At 39.3% G+C, this 21,341-nt stretch overlaps 1 protein-coding gene across 5 annotated transcripts in view; it reads right to left on the bottom strand.

Moving 5' to 3' along the window:
• AKAP6 (A-kinase anchoring protein 6) overlaps window positions 1–21,341 on the bottom strand; it is a 624,611-nt gene that overhangs the window by 281,941 nt on the left and 321,329 nt on the right. For all 5 annotated transcript variants that reach the window (XM_055097463.1, XM_014347547.3, XM_034937404.3 and 2 more), the window contains 2 exons: window positions 17,406–17,657; window positions 6,218–7,987 (listed from right to left, as the gene is read on the bottom strand). In XM_055097463.1, coding sequence (XP_054953438.1) covers window positions 6,218–7,987; window positions 17,406–17,657 — 2,022 coding nt within the window. The remainder of the gene's footprint in view (window positions 1–6,217; window positions 7,988–17,405; window positions 17,658–21,341) is intronic.

Genomic DNA, 21,341 nt, shown 5'->3' with positions numbered 1-21,341 from the left:
AGTGAGCCGAGACCGTGCCACTGCACTCCAGCCTGGGTGACAGAGCTAGACTCCATCTCAAAAAAAAAAAGAAAAGAAAAAGAAAAAAAGAATCTTTTGTTTTACAAAATTAGTCTATTATAAGAAAGATACAAATGTGAGGGGTGGGGACTGACAGGAACCTACTGGAGATTCTATCACAGCCCCACACTCTCTTGCAGTTACTGGGCTTCTATGTGCCTCCTGCCTTCTGCTCTGTGTGACTCAGAGAAGACAGAGTGGAGGACTCTGCCATGACGAGTTAATGGACTCCACTTTCCATTTGACAGAAGTGGAATTAGAAGCAGGATATATTTTTCAGTATTTTATCATTCTTGATGCCAGGCCATAATTCTCCCTATGAGTTCCACATACCCTCCCTTCTTTCTCAGTGTGTCCACATTTACATAGTCTTTCTAGCTACTTCAATCTCTCTTGCCACTTCTGCCTTCAAATAAGCTTCAATTTTTTAAAAAAGACTTTTGACTTTACTTTCAACCATTGCCCTTTGCCTCATATTGTGTTTTCAATCCAATTCCAGGAAATATTAGGAATGATTGTTTTTTACTTCTTAATCACCTATATCTACTTTCACTCCTTCATTAAGTCTGTTTTTTTCCTAAGGTCTTCATTAATTATTTCAAACAAATCTAAAGGTTGTTGGGTTTTTTTCCCCTTAGTCTTTATTATTCTTGATCTATCTTTTGCAAAGAACAAAGCTAATGTCCATTTTATTTAGTATCTCTTTCTCTCTCTCCATGTATTTAATACCCAAGAATTCTTTCTGTCCCTTCTGATCCCCACAACTGGATCTCTTCCTTGTTCCTGTCTCATAACTGAGCTACAACTTGAATCTCAGACAACAGTCCCTCTGCTTTTCTCCATCTAGTCTCCTTCTTTTAGGGAATTCATCTATTCCCAAGTCTTTATCTTGTGGGAGGAATAAAACAGATGGTGGCCTGAAGCCTGGCTCTGTAACTTATTAGCTGTGCTGCATAGGAAAAATTGTTCATTCATCTTTCTAAACTCAGTTTCCTCTGTTCTAAAATGGGGATTCAGTCATTCAGTAGTCTTTATCGAGCACTTACTGTACACCAGGCATTGTTCTAGGTACATGAGATTCATTAACAAACTAAACAGATAAATATTCCTGCCCTCACAGAGTTCCCATTCTAACAGAGGGAGGCAGACCAAAAATAATAAATATACTACATTAGAAAATTATATAAAATTACAGAATGTAGGCCGGGCGTGGTAGCTCACGCCTATAATCCCAGCATTTTGGGAGGCCGAGGCCGGTGGATCACAAGGTCAGGAGATAGAGACCATCCTGGCTCTCACGGTGAAACCCCATCTCTACTAAAAAAAATACAAAAAATTAGCTGGGCGTGGTGGCGGGCACCTGTAGTCCCAGCTACCTCAGAAGGCTGAGGCAGGAGAATGGCGTGAACCTGGGAGGCGGAGCTTGCAGTGAGCCGAGATCGTGCCACTGCACTCCAGCCTGGGCGACAGAGCAAGACTCCATCTCAACAAACAAACAAACAAACAAAAATTACAGAATGTGATGAGATCTGTAAAAGAAAGAAAAGGTCAGGTTACACCTTTTTTTTTTTTTTTTTTTTTTTGAGACCAAGTCTTGCTCCATTGCCCAGGCTGGAGTGCCATGGCACGCTCCCAGCTCACTGAACCTCCACCTCCCGGGTTCGAGGAATTCTCCTGCCTCAGCCTCCCAAATAGCTGGGATTACAGGTGCACACCATCACACCTGGCTGATTTTTGTTTATTTAGTAGAGATGGGGTTTCACCATGTTGGCCAGGCTGGTCTCAAACTCCTGACCTCAAGTGATCTGCCCACCTTGGCCTCCCAAAGTGCTGGGATTACAGGCATGAGCCACGGCGCCCAGCTGGGTTACATCTTTTAAAAGATGGTCAGAGTAGTCCTCTCTGAGAAGATAATATTTTAGCTGAGACTTGGAACAGGTGAAGGAATTATAAATGAGGGCATCTGCTGGAGAGGATGTAGACAAAAGCAGCTGGCAATGGTCCTAAAGGCAAGAAGCATGCCAAGTATGTTCTAGGAAAGGGAGTGTAGTGAGCATGGGGAAAAGTCGTTGGAAAGGATGTCAGAGAGGAAATCAGGGAACAGTCCATGTAGGACCTCTGAATACAATGGCAACCCTCTATTGTGGAGTTTGGAGCAGAGGGATGACATAATCTGATTTATCTTTTAAAAGGATCACTCTGGCTACTCTATTGGAAATAGACTGTAGTGAGAGAAGAATAGAAGCAGAGAGACCAGTTAGGAGGCTACTGCAGTAATCCAGGAAGGAGGTGATGGGGACTAGGACCAGAATGGAACAGGAGAGAAGTGGTTAGTGGTTAATTTAGGATTAAAAACCTACCTTAGAGGGTTGTTATAAGAATTTTATGGGAGAGTTATTATAGGTAAAATGCCTAGCAGATGCCTTCTATAAAGAAGATATTAAGTAATATCCTCTGTCATTATATTTTCCAGGCAGAATGGGTTCTCTGGGTCACTATAAGGAGGAGACCAAAGCTAGAGTGTGATAGCCAAGGCCAGTTGACCTGAAGGTTGGCAGCTGCCCTCATCTGATGTAGTAAGGGAGAGCATGTGGGAGAGCGTTGCATACCATAAAGTCATATACAAATTATATGTAGCCAAGTGTGGCCATTTATATGTCATCAAACAAGAAACCATTAACAATTATCAACCATTAACAATCAAACCATTAACAATTTCCAGCTGGCCTGAGGAAGGAACTTGATCTTCTTTTAGCCTCTTCCCTCATATCCCAACTCCAGTATGGGATTTTTCAACTGCCTATAAACCATTTCTTCTTAAAAGTTTCATCATATGCTATCTATGCACAGTTTTTAAAAAATTACCTGCACCACCTCTACTTCAAACCAGCTACTCATCCAAATGTTTCCTTCTATTAAAGACACACCAGTCTCCAGATGCTGAAAACCTAGCTGCATTTTTGTAGAACTGTGGAATCAAATTGGAAGTTGGTATCATAGTCATCATCTGGTTAAAACATCTCTTTTTACAAAAGATGAAACAAGGCTCAGAATGGAATATGCCAAGCTGTGGGCCACACCAGGCTTTAATCACTGAATGGCTCCTGAATTCTTTCTAGCAAGGTCTAGAACCAGTTTTCTGGACTCATTCACTTTTTCAACACTCCCTTCCCTTCCTCTTGCCTGATCCACATCACAGCAGTTCCTCAGGTTGGCTGCCACAGGCCAACACCTCTGCCCTGGTCGCCGCCATGTCTGCCAGGACCATCTTTCTGTTATTGCCAATTAACCCTTCTGGAAAGACTACTAGAGACCAGGGCCTACACTGCTTTAAGAATGCTGGCTATGGGTTCAAATCCTGGCTTTGTACTTACTAGCTGTGAGGACTTGAGCAAGTTTCCTAATCACATTCTGCCTTAGTTTCTTCATCTGAAAAAATCCTCCCTTCCAGGACTTAAGTAGGGTAAGCCATGTAAAATACTTAGTACAGAGCCAAACACAAAATAAGAGCTTAAGAAGTATTAGTTATTACTGTCAGTCCCTTTCAGAGAAGTTGCTGTGGGTGCCTGGTGAACAAATTCTAATTGCCTTGGCGTGGCCTTCATGGCCTTTCCATACCTACTATAGGTATGGAAACTTTCACTGATCTCTGATGACAAACCTTCCAACCAGGACAGCTCTCTTTGTACCCCATATCCATGCTCATTCTCATTTCTACCTCTGTGTTTTAGTTTATGCTCCTCCTACCTGAAACGCCACCTTCCTTTTCCTTTATCTGTCTGAATTCTGTACATCCTTCAAAGCTCCACTTAAGGTTTAGTACTTCACAAGAACTGCCCAGGCAAATTCTAGCTCCACTGATATTATTACTACTCTACAATACCACAGTTTTTATATTCAGTATTTATTGATCACTTCCTCATGGACAGGAATGAGGGCATTTAGTTAATAGTATGGGCTCTGGAGCAGACTGCATGGTCTCTCTCAGCCTGTCTCCTCAGCCATAAAATAAGGTTAATATCAGGGTTGTTGTGAGGACTAGATACACGAATACTTGATATATGTTAATGATGATTAATATGTTATTACTGCTATATATTTGATAACTTTTTCCTCTTTGTTTATAAACCTGCATTTTCTTCCTCCAGGTTATTCTACCCATATGCACTATACCTTCATCCAGTGTCTAGCACAATGCTGGTCTCAGAGTAGTGTTCGACAATGAATGGATGTAAAAAAAACAAAAAACAGAACAAAAAAAAACTAGGAGGAGTGCCCATGGCAGTTACATCAATATTCTCTATCCAGTCTGAATGGGTCCTGAACTCTTTCTTCTCCCCTATCTTATAGTTTCCCGGCGAAGGAGAAACTACAACCCCTTTCAGGGAGGCAACATGATACTATAGAAGAAAACTGGACTAAGAATCAGAAGACATGGGTTTGTGTCTCAGCTTCCTACACAAAAGGTCTGTCTGGTTTGTCTGTCTCTGTCTCTGCCTGTCTGTCTGTCAGTCTGTCTATCTGTGTCTGTCTGTCTGTCTCTATCTAGCTGCCTACCATCTCTTTATATCTATCTATCTATCTATCTATCTATCTATCTATCTATCTATCTATCTATCTATTTATTTTAGCTTGAGAAAAATCACTTAAGCTCATGGAGCCTGTTTCCATCTCTGTAAAGCGAGAATAATCTGGCATGGCCTGCTTCCTTCGCAGGACAGCTGTGAAGATCAAGTAAAAAAAAAAAAAATGTATGGGCCACTCACAGTGGCTCATGCCTGTAATCCCAGCACTTTGGGATGCCAAGGCAGGCGGATCACCTGAGGTCAGGAGTTCGAGACTAGCCTGGCCAACATGGCGAAACCCCGTCTCTACTAAAAATACAAAAATTAGCTGGGCATGGTCGTGGGGGCCTATAATCCCAGCAACACAAGAGGCTGAGGCAGGGTAATCTCTTGAACCTGGGAGGTGGAGGTTGAAGTGAGCTGAGATGGTGCCATTCCACTCCAGCCTGGGCAACAGGAGCAAAACTCTGCTCAGAGAAAAAAAAGAAAAAAAAAAAAAAAGCATGTGGGAGAGCGTTGCATACCATAAAGTCATACACAAATTATATGTAGACAAGTGTGGCCATTTATATGTCATCAAACAAGAAACCATTAACAATTATCAAGTCAGCTGGATCTACTTCCAATGGCCTCCTGAGGAAATGGCCATTACCACAGTAATCATAGTGAATCTCTTTGCCCAGATGCCTCTTAAAAGATCAAATAATTACTTATACTATGGAGCTCAGTCCTGAGATTTTTTTTTTTTTGAGACAGTGTCTCACTCTGTTGCCCAGGATGAAGTGCAGTGGCATGACCACAACTCACTGCAGCCTCAACCTCCTCAGCTCAAGCAATCCTCCTGCCTCAGCCTCCTGAGTAGCTGGGACTACAGGTGTGTGCCACCGCTCCTGGCTAATATAGAGATGGGGTCTCCCTACATTGCCCAAGCCGTCGGTCCTGAGATTTTTGATAAGTCTGTCCTCAAACATTACGTCATATCTAGTAATTTGTTCAAAAGTACAGATTTAGCCAAAATGTCAACTTCACATCCCAGAGTCCATGGGTGGTACATGTATAGGTAATATGGTTATTAGCCAGAGTTCTCAAAGAGGAGGAAGAGTAAAGAAAAAAAAGATCCCTAATAAATTAGAAATGTCTGGTCTATTTCTACAAGAAGTTAACATTGGAGATGTGGAACGTATTCTGGAGTCAGAAGAAATGAATAAAAACACTCCGGGGTAACTGGAATAGTCTATGCATATATTCCTGAGCTACTTGTGTGTGCATAGCTATCATTCTATTTAATTTTGTATTAGATCCAAGGGGTTCCAGCATTCATCAGTAGTCATGATAGATTTGGCCAATGTCAACAAAGAATTCTATACCAGGCAGGAGCACATCAAGCTAATGCACTGACAAGTGCAATTCCTAGTGATTCATACTCTTTGTCACATGCATTGATCATTGTGCTTTTTCTTTTCTTTCTTTGGAGAATCAGATTTATCAAAAATAGCCATACATTTTATAATAGAGTGTAGGAGTGTGACCTTCTCCCAGCAATACTTCCAAAACTCAAGTGAGAAATCATTCATGTTAAGAAACCACCTTACCTCTATTTTTTCCCATATGGCTTCATAGTTGTCTTGGTGCTGAATATCTTGCATCAGTTTCTGAATTAAAGCTGATTTAGTGGCAGAATGGCTCTCATTTTTCTCAGAGGATGAAGCTCTTTCTGACTTCTCATCAGCATACTTCTTCATGCCAGCGAGAGGCATACTGGACTCCTCATCAGAAAGAATGTCACTCAGGGGCCCAGATTCAATGCTCTCCCCTAGTGAAGAGGCTATGTCACTAGATGAGCTTGGAGACACCCTGCCTAGCCTCGTATGCTTCTTTTTGACATGATAGGTTGGATAGATTTCAGAATCTGAATTCATTTCAGACAGTTCCCAGTCATCAATATTCTGGATGGTTTCTCCTCTGGGTTTCTGAGGCAGAAGCTTTGTTAGGTTTTCCAACTTCAAAGCCAATACTTCTGTCTGCTTAAGGTGAGAGGGCAGTGCTAGGTATTCATCAGAGCCATACCAGGCCTCCACAACCTCACCATTCCTAGTGACGTGACTTGGAGAGGAGGCTTGACCTTTTTTGCTTTTGTGTTTTGAAAGAAGTGGCACCGGAGACATGATGTTGTCTGAGCCAACAGAGGATTCACTGCTCTGAGTAAAAGCTGGTGAACTGGATGTTTCTGACTGCAATTGCAATTTGGCATTCCAACTTCTCTGATTACAAGGCTCAAGTGAGGATGTGGAAGCAGAATTTGTTTGTGGCCCCTCTATGGCCTTGGAAGTACAAGAAAGCTCTCCATTTGGCACTGCTGAGCTCTTTGTATTTTTAGCTTGTTTGCCTGAACCAGTCCCCCGTTTAGGTGTTCGGCATGGAGGCACCTCTTCTGAGGTCTTGTGTGGCTTTTTAAGTCGAGATTTCTCTTTATAGCAGTCGTTAAGCCTTCCCAGGCTGGAAGAAATTTCTTTAATGTGAAATTTGACTGTGTTTTCAAGATTCCCATTCCCCACCTTGTGTAAACACTCATAAGACTGGCTGGCAGCAGAAGGGCTGTTGGGGTAAGAAGACTGCAATACCAGGCAAAGTTTGGATCTGTCAGGAGGATCTACTAGCGAAGGGGTGCTTCTGCTCATCTCAGGCTTTAGATCAACCATTTGCCTCTTTCCACCATTGCCTTTCAGATCATTCTTAAAAGTTTCCTCTTTAAGAAAAAGTCCTCTTTTTGGCAATGTAGGCTGTGTGGGAGAGTCCTCGTTATAATTAAAGCAATCTCTGATGGTTCGTTTGGGGGTTGCATTTTCACAAGGAACAGGCTGCTGAATCTTTGCATCAAGATGGGAGGAGGAACTGGATTCTTGCTGCACAGTCTCAGAGGAGGGTTGAACAGCATTTGTCAGAGCTTCTCCTGAAGATGATGACACCCCCACTGTTAAGCCTGGTTGCTCTTCGACTGCAGAAGCATTGTCTTCCTCACATCCACCTTTGTCGTCTACTGAGAGAGATACTTGAGATACCTCCTCAGTAACTGCTTCACTGCCATTGGTAGAGATAGAGTCAGCAGCTACCGTAAGTAAACCAACACTTCGGATAAGCTCAGGAAACTCCTTTTCCATCTCACTGTAGCTCCAAGAGTCAAAGGGTTTGGTTTTGACTTGGCTAGAGGTCATGTCACCTAGCCCACTGAGCAAATCCTCACTTGGACTGTAGTCAGACAGTTCGAATGCAGTAATGCCACAATCCAGAGACAAGTAATTTTGAGAACATTTGATGGTTAATTGTCCTGAGTCATCCACTTCTGTTAGAGAATCAAGCCGGCCCTGAAACAGACAATGGCAATGGTTTCAGTAAATGCAACATCAATTACAACATCAGCTGCTGTGTAAATGAAATCGCAGTACAGGGCACTATAAAGGTCAAATGTACTGGTCCCTATTGCTTGTGGTTTGACATACACAAAGGGATATTAATCAATTACCACATTGCTTTATATAGTATCTTGTTCTTAAACACCTGAAGATTTTTCACTAATCTGGAGTATACAGCCTTAACAGAAATGTCAAGAGCAAGGCAAAAAAATCCATTCTTGACTTAATTTTCAACTGAAAAATAATATATTATTCATTTAATAAGAATTTCATAAACAAAGCCTTAAGTAATACAATTTCTGGGATCAAAACAATGTAAAAGTAAAATCTCCACGAATGTCTGTTTTGCTTTTTGCTATCATTCCAGTACCTACCACAGTGGCTAACTCATGGTAGATGCTCAATAAATATTTTTAAGTAGAATAATTAATTATAATAAGCCAGTTGTGTTAAACATACATTGATGAATCAAAGGAAGGTAAACTACTGAATTTGCAAATACATAATAGTTCAAGACCAGTTTCTGTTTGGCCCCACCCTTTTAAAGGAGAAAATTAATGAATGTCCAAACTTTATCATTAGAGATAGCATCAGCTCCTCCCTCTGCATGTTTTTCTCCCCAAGTCCTGCTCCCACTGGTGTTTGCGAGCTGTTAAGTGCCCATCTTTCTTACTATTCATAATTCTGGATAGGCTGATTTGATTTAAAACTCCCTCACACTAAAAAAACAGCATTACGATTAACTATTTTTAATTTGTTAAATCTTTAATTCTGTAATTAAGGCTTTTGTCTCGTTACTAATGCAGTTTCTGATTTCATACAACAAATGGGAAGATTTTCACTGATGCTTTGTTTGGGGTAGAAGAGCCCTGGGAACTATCCTATTTTGCCTATTGGCTAAATAACAGACTGATCTAACCTAGCCCCCTTAGGAAATGAAAAAAGAAAACTAAAAAGTGAAGGGTTGTTACATCCCCAGATCTCCTTTTTTTCTGGAGGAAGAACTGTGGTGAGCCAACTGAAGCTGGATTCCATGTGGCTGCTGGACCCTGTGATCCTTTCAACCAGGTTTTCCCAGATCTGGCTTCTCCAGGATCTTATATCTGGTTTTACTGCTCATTTGTTTGTTTTTGTTTTTGGAATGTTCTCTCCCTTCAGACCTTCACCCTGCCTTTATCTCCTACTCCACTCACTCTCATTCCATAACATCTAGATAAACAGACAAAAAGCCTTATTTAACTTTTCTAAGCCTCAGAGTCCTCATCTATAAATGATGATGGTTGATTACTACAATTACTTTTTCATTTAATCCTTAAAATTTTCTTCTGCCGTCTGTACTATTGTCCCTGTCTTACATAAGAGTAGCTTGGACCAAAAGATGACACCGGCCCTGGATAGAGGCTGTCCCCAAAGTCTGTATTCTGGCCATTAGATATTACTTTAAACTGGCATGCCCCCACCTCCAATTTGTTTTCCACACTGCCACCAGAATAACCTACACAAATTGCAAATCTGTTACTTCTTTGTTTAAAGTCCTTTAGAAGCATCCTGTTGTTGTTAAGTTAAAAATCCAAACTTTTCCTCAAAAAGGCTAAAAATTGAACTACCAATCCCACTAATAGGTATATATCCAAAGAAAAGGAAATCAGCATGTCAAAGAGATATCTGAACTCCCATGTTTATTACAGCACTATTCATGATAGCCAAGATATGGAATCAACCTCAGTGTCCATCAACAGGTGAATGGATAAAGAAAATGTGGCATATATCCACAATGGAATACTATTTTGCCTTCAAAAAGAAGGAAATCCTGTCATTTGTGACAACATGTATGAGCTTGAAGGACATTATGTTAAGTGAAATAAGCAAGGCACAGAAAGACAAATACCACATGTTCTCACTCATATGTGGAAGCTAAAAAAGTTGAACTCAGAGAAGCCAAAAGCAGAATAGTAGTTACTAGAGGTTGGGAAAGGTAGTGGGTGGGAATAGCTAGAGGCTGGTTAATGGATACAAAATTACAGCTAGATAGGAGGAATAAGTTCTGGTTTCTATAGCAGGGTCAGATGACTGTAATTAAAAGCAATTTATTCTACATTTTCAAATAGCTAGAAGAGTGGATTTTGAATGTTCCCAACATGAAGACACAATAAATGTTTGAAGTGACAGGTATGTTCATTTCCCTGATTTGATCATTGCATTGTGTGCATGTATCAAAATATTACACTGTACCCTATAAATATGTACAGTTATGTGTCAATTAAAAATAATAAAAACAAAAAATGACACACTTCAATGCAAAGATATATTGCTTTAATATTTGAAGATCTTCCAAGTATATGACTGAAGACAGAAATCAACGATGTCATAGATAAGTATTTTTAAAACACAACCAAAACCCTTTCAAGGCCAGGCCCAAAGAGGCCTTTCTTATGCTATTCTCCCCTCACTGGCCACACGCGGCCACAGTATCCTGCTTTCACTTTCTGAAAATACCATGTTCCCTCCTTCCTCAAGGCCTTGGCACATGCTGCTTGCCCTGCCTGGAAAGCTTCCAACCTATACCGCTTAACTAGTTGACTCTTCCTTATCACTCAGATTTCAGCTTAAGTTTCACTTTTTCAAGATTCCAGATCCACATGTAAGTCAGAATATTTTATTGTAAGCCCTGCTTTCTCTTTAAGCATTGATCTCAATTTATAAATAAATACTATTGTGATTATCTGATCAATTTGTTTTTTCCACTAGTTTGTAAGTACTATGACAGTATAAATCACACAGAAAATGGTTGTCTTACCAGGGTGCTTGTAGCACGTAGCATAGTGATCTGCACACAGTATGCACATATGTTGAATGAATGAATGAATGAATGACAACATTTTAGAATGTCTCTCTATGCCTTCCTATAATTTCTTTCTCTGATTACATAGTTTTAGTTAACTCTAATAATTAAAAGCCCAAGTTTCGAATTCTGGCTGTAGCACTAATTAGCTATGTGACCATGAGCCAGTAGCTTGATGTTGCTAAGCTTTATTTCCTTCATCTATAAAAAGGAAATGATAAGCCATGCCATAGGGGTGTTGAGAGGCTTAAAGGAGGTAATATATGTAAGATATGTAATATATGTAAGTCTAGTACATGGATGAGTGCTCAATGAATGTTCACTCTTATTACGTTATTATTTTTAATAATGAAGTATATTGAGGAGGAAAGTTTCAAGATGAGAGTTATTGCTAACACTAAATTATACTGCACAAAATAAGAAATCAATCTCAACAAAAATTACCTAAATGGAATTGTATAGCTTTTGTGCTTCATAACTGAACTAGAAATCAGTCAGCCAAACAAAAGTTTACTTTATGCAGTTTTTAAAAGAGTAATAGTGAGATTCCCAATTCAAAAGCAGGTTGTATTTTCTTTAATCTTTTCATTGTTCATTACTCAGAACTTATTCTTTTACAGAAATAGTATTACAAAACAATGGTTAAATTCCAAAACTATCTCATAAAACCTATTTAAGTTAATATGTAGCTGAAATTTGCAACATGATTTTCTATTACATTTATCATGGTTACTGCACTGCAGTGCTTATATGAGGTTAAAGAAAAGTATTTATATGATAGATTTAAAAAAAAGAAATTTGAGAGTCCAGGTAAAAATTAGACTCCAAACTGAAGTGTCAGCCACCTGCCTTTGGACAAGCAGGGAACATGATAGTCTTGCAAATATATTTGGTCCCCATTCTGGTGGTTATTGCACCTTAAGACCAGGGTACTGTCTTGCTCGAGAATAACTGATGCTCAATCAGTGATGTTACATGATATATTGAATATATATATATATATATATTAGATGAATATATTGTTTAATGAATACATCTCAGAGAATAAAGTATAGCTGCCTTTTCTTAAATCTCTAGCCAGTTCCTGGTTTAGAAAAGAAAACGCCATACTCAAAAACACTTAATGCTTCAGAGGAAGCTCTCTCCCATCCTGTCCCACCATATCAGTCCGGCCAACCATCTCAACTAGTGAGTAAACACCATCTTAACCAGTGAGATAGCTGAGTGATTATCACTTGCGGGGTAATAACTATTTTTTATTTTTATTTATTTTATTTCCATAGGTTATCGGGGAACAGGTGGTATTTGGTTACATGAATAAGTTCTTTAGTGGTGATTTGTGAGATTTTGGTGCACTCATCACCCAAGCAGTATAAACTGCACCCTATTTGTAGTCTTTTATCCCTCACGGGGTAACTATTTTTTATTCAAACTGTATTTTTTTAATGCAAAAAAAATCCCTCCCTGAAAAAAAACAAAGCAAAACCAAAAACAGTATATAGTATTTCACTATGCAGAGGCAATTGTAAGAAAAGAAAGTTCTCTAAAGTTTCTCAGAGCAGATGAATGAGTTTTATCTCTGAAAATATTGCTTAGTAATACTAATGTTTTTAGTTCTGTTGCTTCCCTCCACATCATCTTCCCAGATAGTTTTCTAACGTGTGTACATAATAAAGTCTCAGGAAGATATAGAGTTAGGGGTGTTGCCTGTTGGTTTTACTGCCCTTATTTCAGAAATATCACATGTAATTGTGTAGTACTTGTAGCTGGGTGAGAGCTGCCTAGCCATGTACCCACTCCACTTAAATATACCTCCATTTAACATGTCATGAAGCAGGCCGAGCGCAGTAGCTTACGCCTGTAATCCCAGCACTTTGAGAGGATGAGGCAGGTGGTTTGCTTGAGCCTAGGAGTTCAAGACTAACCTGGGCAACATGGCAAAAGCCCGTCTCTACTAAAAATACAAAAATTAGCTGGGCCTGATGGCATGTGCCTGTAATCCCAGCTACTGGGGAGGCTGAGGCAGGAGAATCGCTTGAACCCGGGAGGCAGAAGTTGCAGTGAGCCAAGATCGTGCCACTGCACTCCAGCCTGGGAAACAGAGTGAGACTTGTTCTCAAAAAAAAAAATTAAATATTAAAATATATATATATATATATAGAGAGAGAGAGAGAGAGAGAAAGAGAGAGACAAAGAAAGAGCACGCAAGCAAAGAACACCCCTCCTTTTTTTTTTCTAATTCGAAGCAAGACATTTTGCTTTGTTCCTTTTCCATAATTAACTGAAGCCTAGTTCCAAATGCCTTCTTAGATCTTTCTTTTTGTTAACACTATGTTTCGCCACCAACTGAACATGAAATCTAACATTCGTAACTTAGAGATGCGGAGATCCTGAGTCCTCAGACCTGTAGGGGCTGTGGCATTCTAGTAAGAGGCCCATCAATTTACATGTTAGTCTACATGGACTAGACTTTGTCAGATTCCTTTCAGCCCTACCACGTTGGGATTCTATGATTCCGAATGCATCCCAGAGAACAGCAGTTGATGAGAAGAGCAAGTAATGACAAGCAACTGTGAAGTACAACAAAGGTTTGTTTCTCACAGGCAAGGGGAAAACATATACAAAAATCTTTCAATATTTTTATTTACACAATATTAATAGTTCTTAAGAGAACTTCCATTTTCTACATGCTGAAGTTATGAATCAAACAATTAATCTTCATGATTAATTCCCAGTTTATCAAACTGAAATTATATCTCCCTCTTCCACATCTAAAGCAGGGATTATCTGTATTATTTAATTCAACTAATCAGACTTTTTTACAGCAATATGAACTATGTGCTGTGGGAGATACACAGATGAATATAATCTGGAACTAACCCTCATGTAGCTCAAAATATAGCACATACTTTGGCCTGATACAATTTGGCCCATTATAAGTGCCAGTGGAGGAACCCACAAAGTGCTATGTTGTGAGCACTCTGGAAGGACCAATGCATCCCCACACAGAAGGTATCATTTAGGTAAGTGCTTACCACACCATCTAGCACATGGTAAGTTCTCAATCAATGTTTCCTATTGTGTTGATATTATTAAGAGTTATCACTCTCTTATCATCTGTGTGACATTACCTCTCTTGACCCCAATTCTCTCATCTGTAAGATGAATACAATCATAATACCTGTAAATTGAGGATAACAGCACTTGCTCTGCCTACCTCTCAGAACTATGTGAGGACCAAAAAAATTATGAAGGTCATTTCTAACATGTGTTATTCACCTTTGAATGCATAGAGTCTTATACATAGTAAGAAATCAATAAATAGAGAAGATAGAAGGAAGAAAGGCAGGGAAGAAACAATAATTATTATTAAAATAGAAATCAGTTAAAAACTGGTTTTGTTTTCTTTAAGTACACCTAGATTTATATCCTTAAGTATTCACTTAAATTCTTCATTTTTAAAATTTAAATTTAATTTTAATTTTTAGTTCTGGGGTACATGTGCAGGATGTGCAGGTTTGTTACATAGAAGTATTCACTTAACCTATTCTTAAATTCAGTTTTTCCATCTATAAAAAGGAACTACTTTTAATATCCCTTACCTTCCTTCCTAAATGAAACAAATTTAAAGTGCTTATCACAATGTCTGGAATATAGAAAATTGCAGAACAACATATTTTTTAAACAGTTTTGAGCTTTGCCTTCAAGTGTTCTTTATTTGTTTGTTTAGTTATTGACTAGTTTTATTTTAGTAAGGTATTGGCCAATTTTTTTTTACTAGATACGGTCTGCTCCATATTTAAATAAAGAATAAAGTTCATATATTGTTTATTCAAGAAGAGAAGAAGATGGAATTTGCCACTCTCCAGAGTTTCAAACTTGCTCTTTAATATGGCTCTGAAATTTAACTAACTTCCAGAAAGAGAAAAATGAATCTTCCTTTACTGGAAGGACATCTACTATTCTAATTTACCAGTGCTTTTTAAATTTGGGTGTTTTTTTTATTTTGCCATTTCCCTCATCATTCTACAAATCTTTCATAGTTGAATTTATTCTGAGAAAGCTGATAATTTTATCCTAATTATCTTCCTGCTTTTTACAATTCCATTGTGCTAGCAGAAATAAAGAAAACTAAGCAGTCTTTTAAACATCCTCATAGAGTCACACTAGACACACAGAAATAAAGGATCAGAAATCTACTTTCAGGAAGTATGGTTATAGAGGCAGAACTTTAATTCATAGAAATATATCCATAAAGCGGATAACTGAAAATCTACTGTTCCTTTACCCCTCACACAAAAATTTTCTGCAATCTCTACAACAGGACTAAAGACTGACTTCAAACATAAGAATGCACTAAACTGCTTCCAATCAAATCCATTCATAATTGCTGAGTTCGTGTTGTGAGAATAGATGCTACTTATTGTAAATTCACAACACAGTTGTAAAAACAGTGGCCAGCAACAATTACCGTCCATGGCTCTTCATCATTTATTGAGCTACTACTTCATGAATGATACAAGTTCAATTAAGTGTATGATGAATGTATTCCACAGAACAATAATAACAACAAACCCTAGAGCACTGCTATATCTCCAGCTCCTACAACAGAGCTGATTATCAATAAATGTTTATTGATTTAATAAATATATGATTTGAATCAATGATTTTTAATCTCCTTCTAGTAGTAGAAAGCAGGCAGATTTGATCACTGACCAGCATTGGATGTTGGACAGAGCATTGGGTGTTGGACAACAAATGGGGAAGGGGGAAGAAAAGAATATATAGACTTGAAGATGCCAGGTAGATATCTAAAGAAAGATCTCTCTAGAGGTTATACAAATCTTCCTCATCTCTGATCTCCATTAGCACATTCTATCAAGGATATCAGATTTAGGGCAAAGTTGGTCAGCTTGAGATTCTTTGTAGTCTCCCATAACCACAACAGTCCCAGTTGAGAACCCTCTAGGGATCTAACTTGGGAGGGATGGCATCTGGGAACTAACACGCAGCTCACATATTCATCCCGTGGTTACTCTACTGAAGTCCTGCCACAGTAACAAGGAGAGCTAACTGAAAACAAAGACTGTGACTTAAAGTTAGAGGTAAGCCTAGTCGATTTTGATTCCTATAGACTTCTAGGCACTGCGGAGAGTTTGCCACAGCAAGAAACTTTATTTTGAATAAACAAAAATCAACAAGAATAAATGATTTATGAGAATAGGCACAGATTTGTTTGGTGTTGTTGATAATGTTGGAGCCACTGAAACATTAATGTCAATAAATTAATGAATTATGCAACACTCATTATAAGGCCTTTTAATCTCATATATTAATGTAAGTGCCTTATAAACTTGTAGAATATATGTTTTCCACAAACTAATAGTAGAACACTAAACTGGGTATTAAGAGCTGAAGGACTAAACACACATGCCTGCGCGTACACACCCACCACTCCCCACATGCAACGTATCCATATATGGTATCCGTACGTATATGTATATGTACGGCCGCTGCTTAGCAAGCAAAAACACTTTTTTTTCTATAAATATATGTCCGTTGTATTTAAGAATGAGACAGTTCACTTGAATTCAGATGTACAGGGTCCATTCTTAAGTTATTCATCAAGAATAACAATAAAATCTTTCAGGTACTGAATATAAATAAGAAAAATCAAATATATTTTGTATAATATTCTAATGTCCATTTGATTCACTGTATCTAGAATGATTCTTCTAAAACATGAATCATGGGAGTTTGCTGAACAAACACTTCTTTTGTCCTCAAAATAAAGTCCAAATCTCTTAATATGGATTTAGAAAGCTCTTTATCTTCATGATCTGACCTCAGCTTACCTATTAGCCCAAATCCCGCCTACTGGTTCCTTGGGCTTTTTGCTCCAGTGCTACTAGTAGCTCTCTGGGCCTGCCATTCTCTTTCTTATCTCTGGGTATTTGATAATACCATGTCCTCTGCCTAGAACATGTTCTGCCTCTGTTCACCAGTCTATTCCTGTCTCTCCTTTACGTCTCAGGTAGAGTCATTTTTTTTGGAAAGCCTCCCATCTGAATTAAGTGACTCTTTCTCTGTCCTCTAATGGCATCTTGTAGACTTATCACAGTTTGGCTTGAATGTCTATTCACTTGGCTCCATTTTCCTCTAGACTCAAAGCTACTTGAAGACAGAAACCATGTTTTGATCATTATTATATTCTTAGCACTGAGTGTCTGACACATAATAAGTACTCAATACATATTTATTAAATAATTGAAGAGGAAAAGGAAGCCAGGTTAGCATCAATAACAATGAATGGCATATGTGCAAATTACCAGGTATGAGCTAACTCTGGTCTAAAGCCCCATTCATATTGGAAGTGCCCTAGCTTCTAGTCACTATGCCTAGATTCAAAGCCCATCAGGGCCTGCTTATTTACCTACAAAGAATTCCTATCCTACATCTCTAAACTGAAAACATTCTCAATTGGTCATACCTGGAAATGCATTGCTTAACTTCAAGGAAAACACTCACCTCTTTTGTCTCTTCAGAGAAAGCTTGCAGAATGTCCGTCTGCCTAGTGTAGTTGCCATTGGCGTCCTGCAGACCTTGCAGAATGCGCTCCCGCAGAACCAGCACTGAGACTCGAAGCTGGTGCCAGAGGAGCTGCACTGCGTGGATGTCCACTATCACGTTGACAGAGTAAGACAGCAGCTTTAGGGAGAACTCTGTTTCAAGGAGGGCATGGATTTGCTCAACATGATCAGAAATATCTTCACAAATGTCCTGCAGTAAAGAAAAGCAACATATGTGAGGACTACTTTGCCTTATCCTGGAGGGAGGTGAGGGTAGTAGAAAAGTACACTCTTACCTAACACCAATTATCAGGGCCAACAGTAGCACACTGGATACCTGGGGCCTTTGTTTTAGTTCAGATACCCAGTTGCAGGCCATATGCCTGTGCACTGGGCCTTCGGTCATTTAGGTAAATCAATCTTTTTCTAAGCCACACAAATCCTACTATTCCATCAGATGCCCAAATTGAAAGTCAGCCAAGGTGAGAGGTGCATCTCTCCAATTCACTGCTCTCTTTTTTATTGTTTGTTGGGTATTCTGGAAGGGAACCAGTGGCTGTTTTATTTGCTAGCACTAAGCTACACTGGGCACACAATATTTCAGGTTAGAAACATCACCTAGACACCTTTGAAGAAAGATAACCTAGAATGTGTGCTTCATAGGCACTCTCAGCCATTCTCAGTGAACTATGGGGTATTTGATGTAAGGGGCAATTGTCACTCTCCCACAAGTATACAACTTAATATTCAAATTCAGTGTTTTTTTTTTTTTTTGGTTTGTTTTTGTTTTTTTTTTTTTTTAGATAGAGTTTCACTCTTGTCACATAGGCTGGAATGCAATGGCGCAATCTCGGCTCACTGCAACCTCCACCTATCGGGTTCAAGCAATTCTCCTGCCTCAGCTTCCCAAGTAGCTGAGATTACAGGCGGCTGCCACACGCCCCGCTAATTTTTGTGTTTTTAGTACAGACGGGGTTTCACCAGGTTGGCCAGGCTGGTCTTGAACTCCCGACCTCAGGTGATCCACCCACCTCAGCCTCCCAAAGTGCTGGGATTACAGGCCTGAGCCACTGCACCCAGCCTAAATTCACAGTGGATATCGAAATTTTCAACCCACACTTTGCAAGCAGAATCACTCTTATGAAACAAAGCCAGAAAAATTCCAAAGATGAAAAAAGACAAAATACAATTTTGTTTCGTTTCATGCAGACATTTTAAACAAAAACATTACTAACTCAGTCTCAGTCTCCTTGACACATACTATTAGGTAGGAAGATTTGGTATCTGACATGTCACTTGTTCTTACAAGTTCCCAAATTTCCATCGTGCTGTCAGAGGCCAGCAGCATGAAATGAGTGGCATCAATGGTAGTATTTACTTGGACAATTTAAGAGACCATTAAGCATCAAAATGATGGTGTCAGCTAAAAGGGCTCAGTTACTCGTTTTTAGTTTTACATTAGTGATTTTTTAAAACTGAGCTTTTATTTATGATTTTTGTTAAGGCCAAAATTTGAAGATAGCATTGGAGTTCTGAGCCCTACCATCAGTGTCAAAACGGTCATTCTATGCTGGAAACATAACCTTCTGATTTCATGTAATTCAGTTACTTTTTTAAAGAGAAAAATGAAAATATATAATCTGTATTTAAAAATGTACAAGGGAAAAAATCTATTGAAGAATGATAAATTGTGCTAAATTATGAATATTAATTGTTGTACAATTCCAATGAGTGCTCCAATATTAGTTCTTGAAACCCAAGAACTAATTGGTGACAGTGGTGCAAACTGGTGATTATAACTTGAAACAGAGCAAAAGTTTAAACTAGATGAACTTTGAAGCACTAATTAGGTAAGGTTCTCCCAAATGTGACCCACAAGGTAATGCAATCCAAAAGAAATTTAGGGCAAAAAATCTATTAGCCAGTGCATGGGAACCAATCACAGCCAGATTAGCTCGTCTCTGCTGGCCTCATCACAAAAGAGCAGGGCTCTCACTGCTATCATCAGATATTCCACATTGCCTGGGATTTCTGGTTGGAGCACCTACTTCATGTATTCCCCACACCTCTTGACCACTACCCCAAAATAAATGCCTGTATCTTTTGTCCTCTTAGGATGTTCATTTCTGTGTTGTTCTGTGCCACTTTGAGAAACTCCCTCCCTCCCACGGCTGAGTTCTTCCAAATTCTGTACACTTCCCCCCTTCTGTTGTAAAAAAAACACTCCTTAACTTCTTCACAGAATCCATCTACTTCCTGGACTCACCCAAACCTGATTCTGCCCAAGAATCCCACTTCCCCTGTTGTCCTCCCAGGGAAGGCTGCTCCTTCTCCCAGTCCTCACCTGAGAGACTATAGTATGGATGATGGGGGAAAGGCTGGCCTCAATGCCTTTTAGCCACTTTGGCACTTTCTGATCATTACTCTTTCACTCTCATACTAACACCCTTTTTTCCCAGTAGGTGCCTAGTCTGATAAACCTTACCATCTTCCTCCCTCATTGCTGTTACCTACATTCTTCCCTTTTACTCCTCTACATTACATTGAAGAATGCAACTGGTTCACATTTCACTCTCTCTATACCAAGCATGGCGTTATCTTTGGTAATGTCAGTATTGACAATGATGAACCAACCAACATGGTAGCCTCAGATTTCCTTTACTCTACAGCTCCCAGGACCTTCATATCCATTCCACTGGGACAAGTCTCTACCCTAGCTCTACTGTGGACTTCACCATCACTTCACCTGTGTAACAATATCAGAAAGTCCCCTATGCCACCAACCTCTATTTGTTCAACTTTTTCACTCCTGTCTCCCACTACAGGTGCTCTTCAACCTCATCCAGGCCACCAGCTTCTCCAGTGACCCTTTCCTCAAATACTACCCTCCTGCTAGCATCTATGGGGTATGCCTATGCTATAGGGAGCATCTATAGTTATCACTGTTCAACTACTATCTTGGCAGTAGTCTCCACTCCCTCATACTCCTGATTCATAACTCAGATTTGTTAGCCTCTGTCTCTGGCATCTCACTTTGATGCTAAAGATGCAGAATATCTTACATACCTAGGAGAGAAAAACACTTGGGTAACCTTTATGCTACCAGCTCAGAATAGCCATATATACATTTCTCATCTACTCCACACCATCCTGCAATACAAAATGTTACATAGAGCCTTGGCACCACGAAAGCATCATGTAAAAGCACATGCCATCTGTTCCTCTTATACATGATTTGGCTCCTTTGTAATAGATGTAGGAACGTAGTCAGAACCAGGTCATGGGTCAAGATTGCCAGGAAACTATCCAGGGAAAACAATATATAAAGCGCACTAAGGTATCATTGGTGCCAGTTAACTTAGGTTTTCACATCCTACTCCCTACACAACTGGGCAAGGTAAATTGGCCCCATTCCCACAGAAGCAGATGGACCCCTAAGGGGAAAAAAACACCCTTCCTATAAGTGCTGACCTACCAAAGTAGATATAATGATGGCAAATAAACACATTGCAAAATCTTCAACTACATAAGCCAAGATGGAAATGTAAATTAAAACCACAATGAGATACCAGTTTACACCCGTTCAAATGCCTAGAATAAAAAAATTACTGACAGCACCAACTGCTAAGGACTTCTAGAACAACTGGAACTCTCCTATGCTGCTTATGGGAATTCAGAATGGTACAGTCACTCTGGAAAACAGGTTAGCAGTTTCTTATAAAATTAAGCATACAATTACCAATATGACCCAGCAATCCCACTCCTGGGTGTTTATCCAAGAGAAATGAAAACTTACATGCACACAAAAATGAAAAGAAGCTCCACCCACAATCACTAAAACCTTCAATAGGTAAACTGATCATGGGTAAGTGGTCCTTCAATGTGTAAATAGATA

This window comes from Pan paniscus, chromosome 15 (assembly GCF_029289425.2).
Source record: "Pan paniscus chromosome 15, NHGRI_mPanPan1-v2.0_pri, whole genome shotgun sequence".
Classification (NCBI taxonomy): Eukaryota; Metazoa; Chordata; class Mammalia; order Primates; family Hominidae; genus Pan; species Pan paniscus.
Note: the sequence above shows the minus strand (reverse complement) of the source record. Positions and strands in the feature narration are given on the sequence as shown.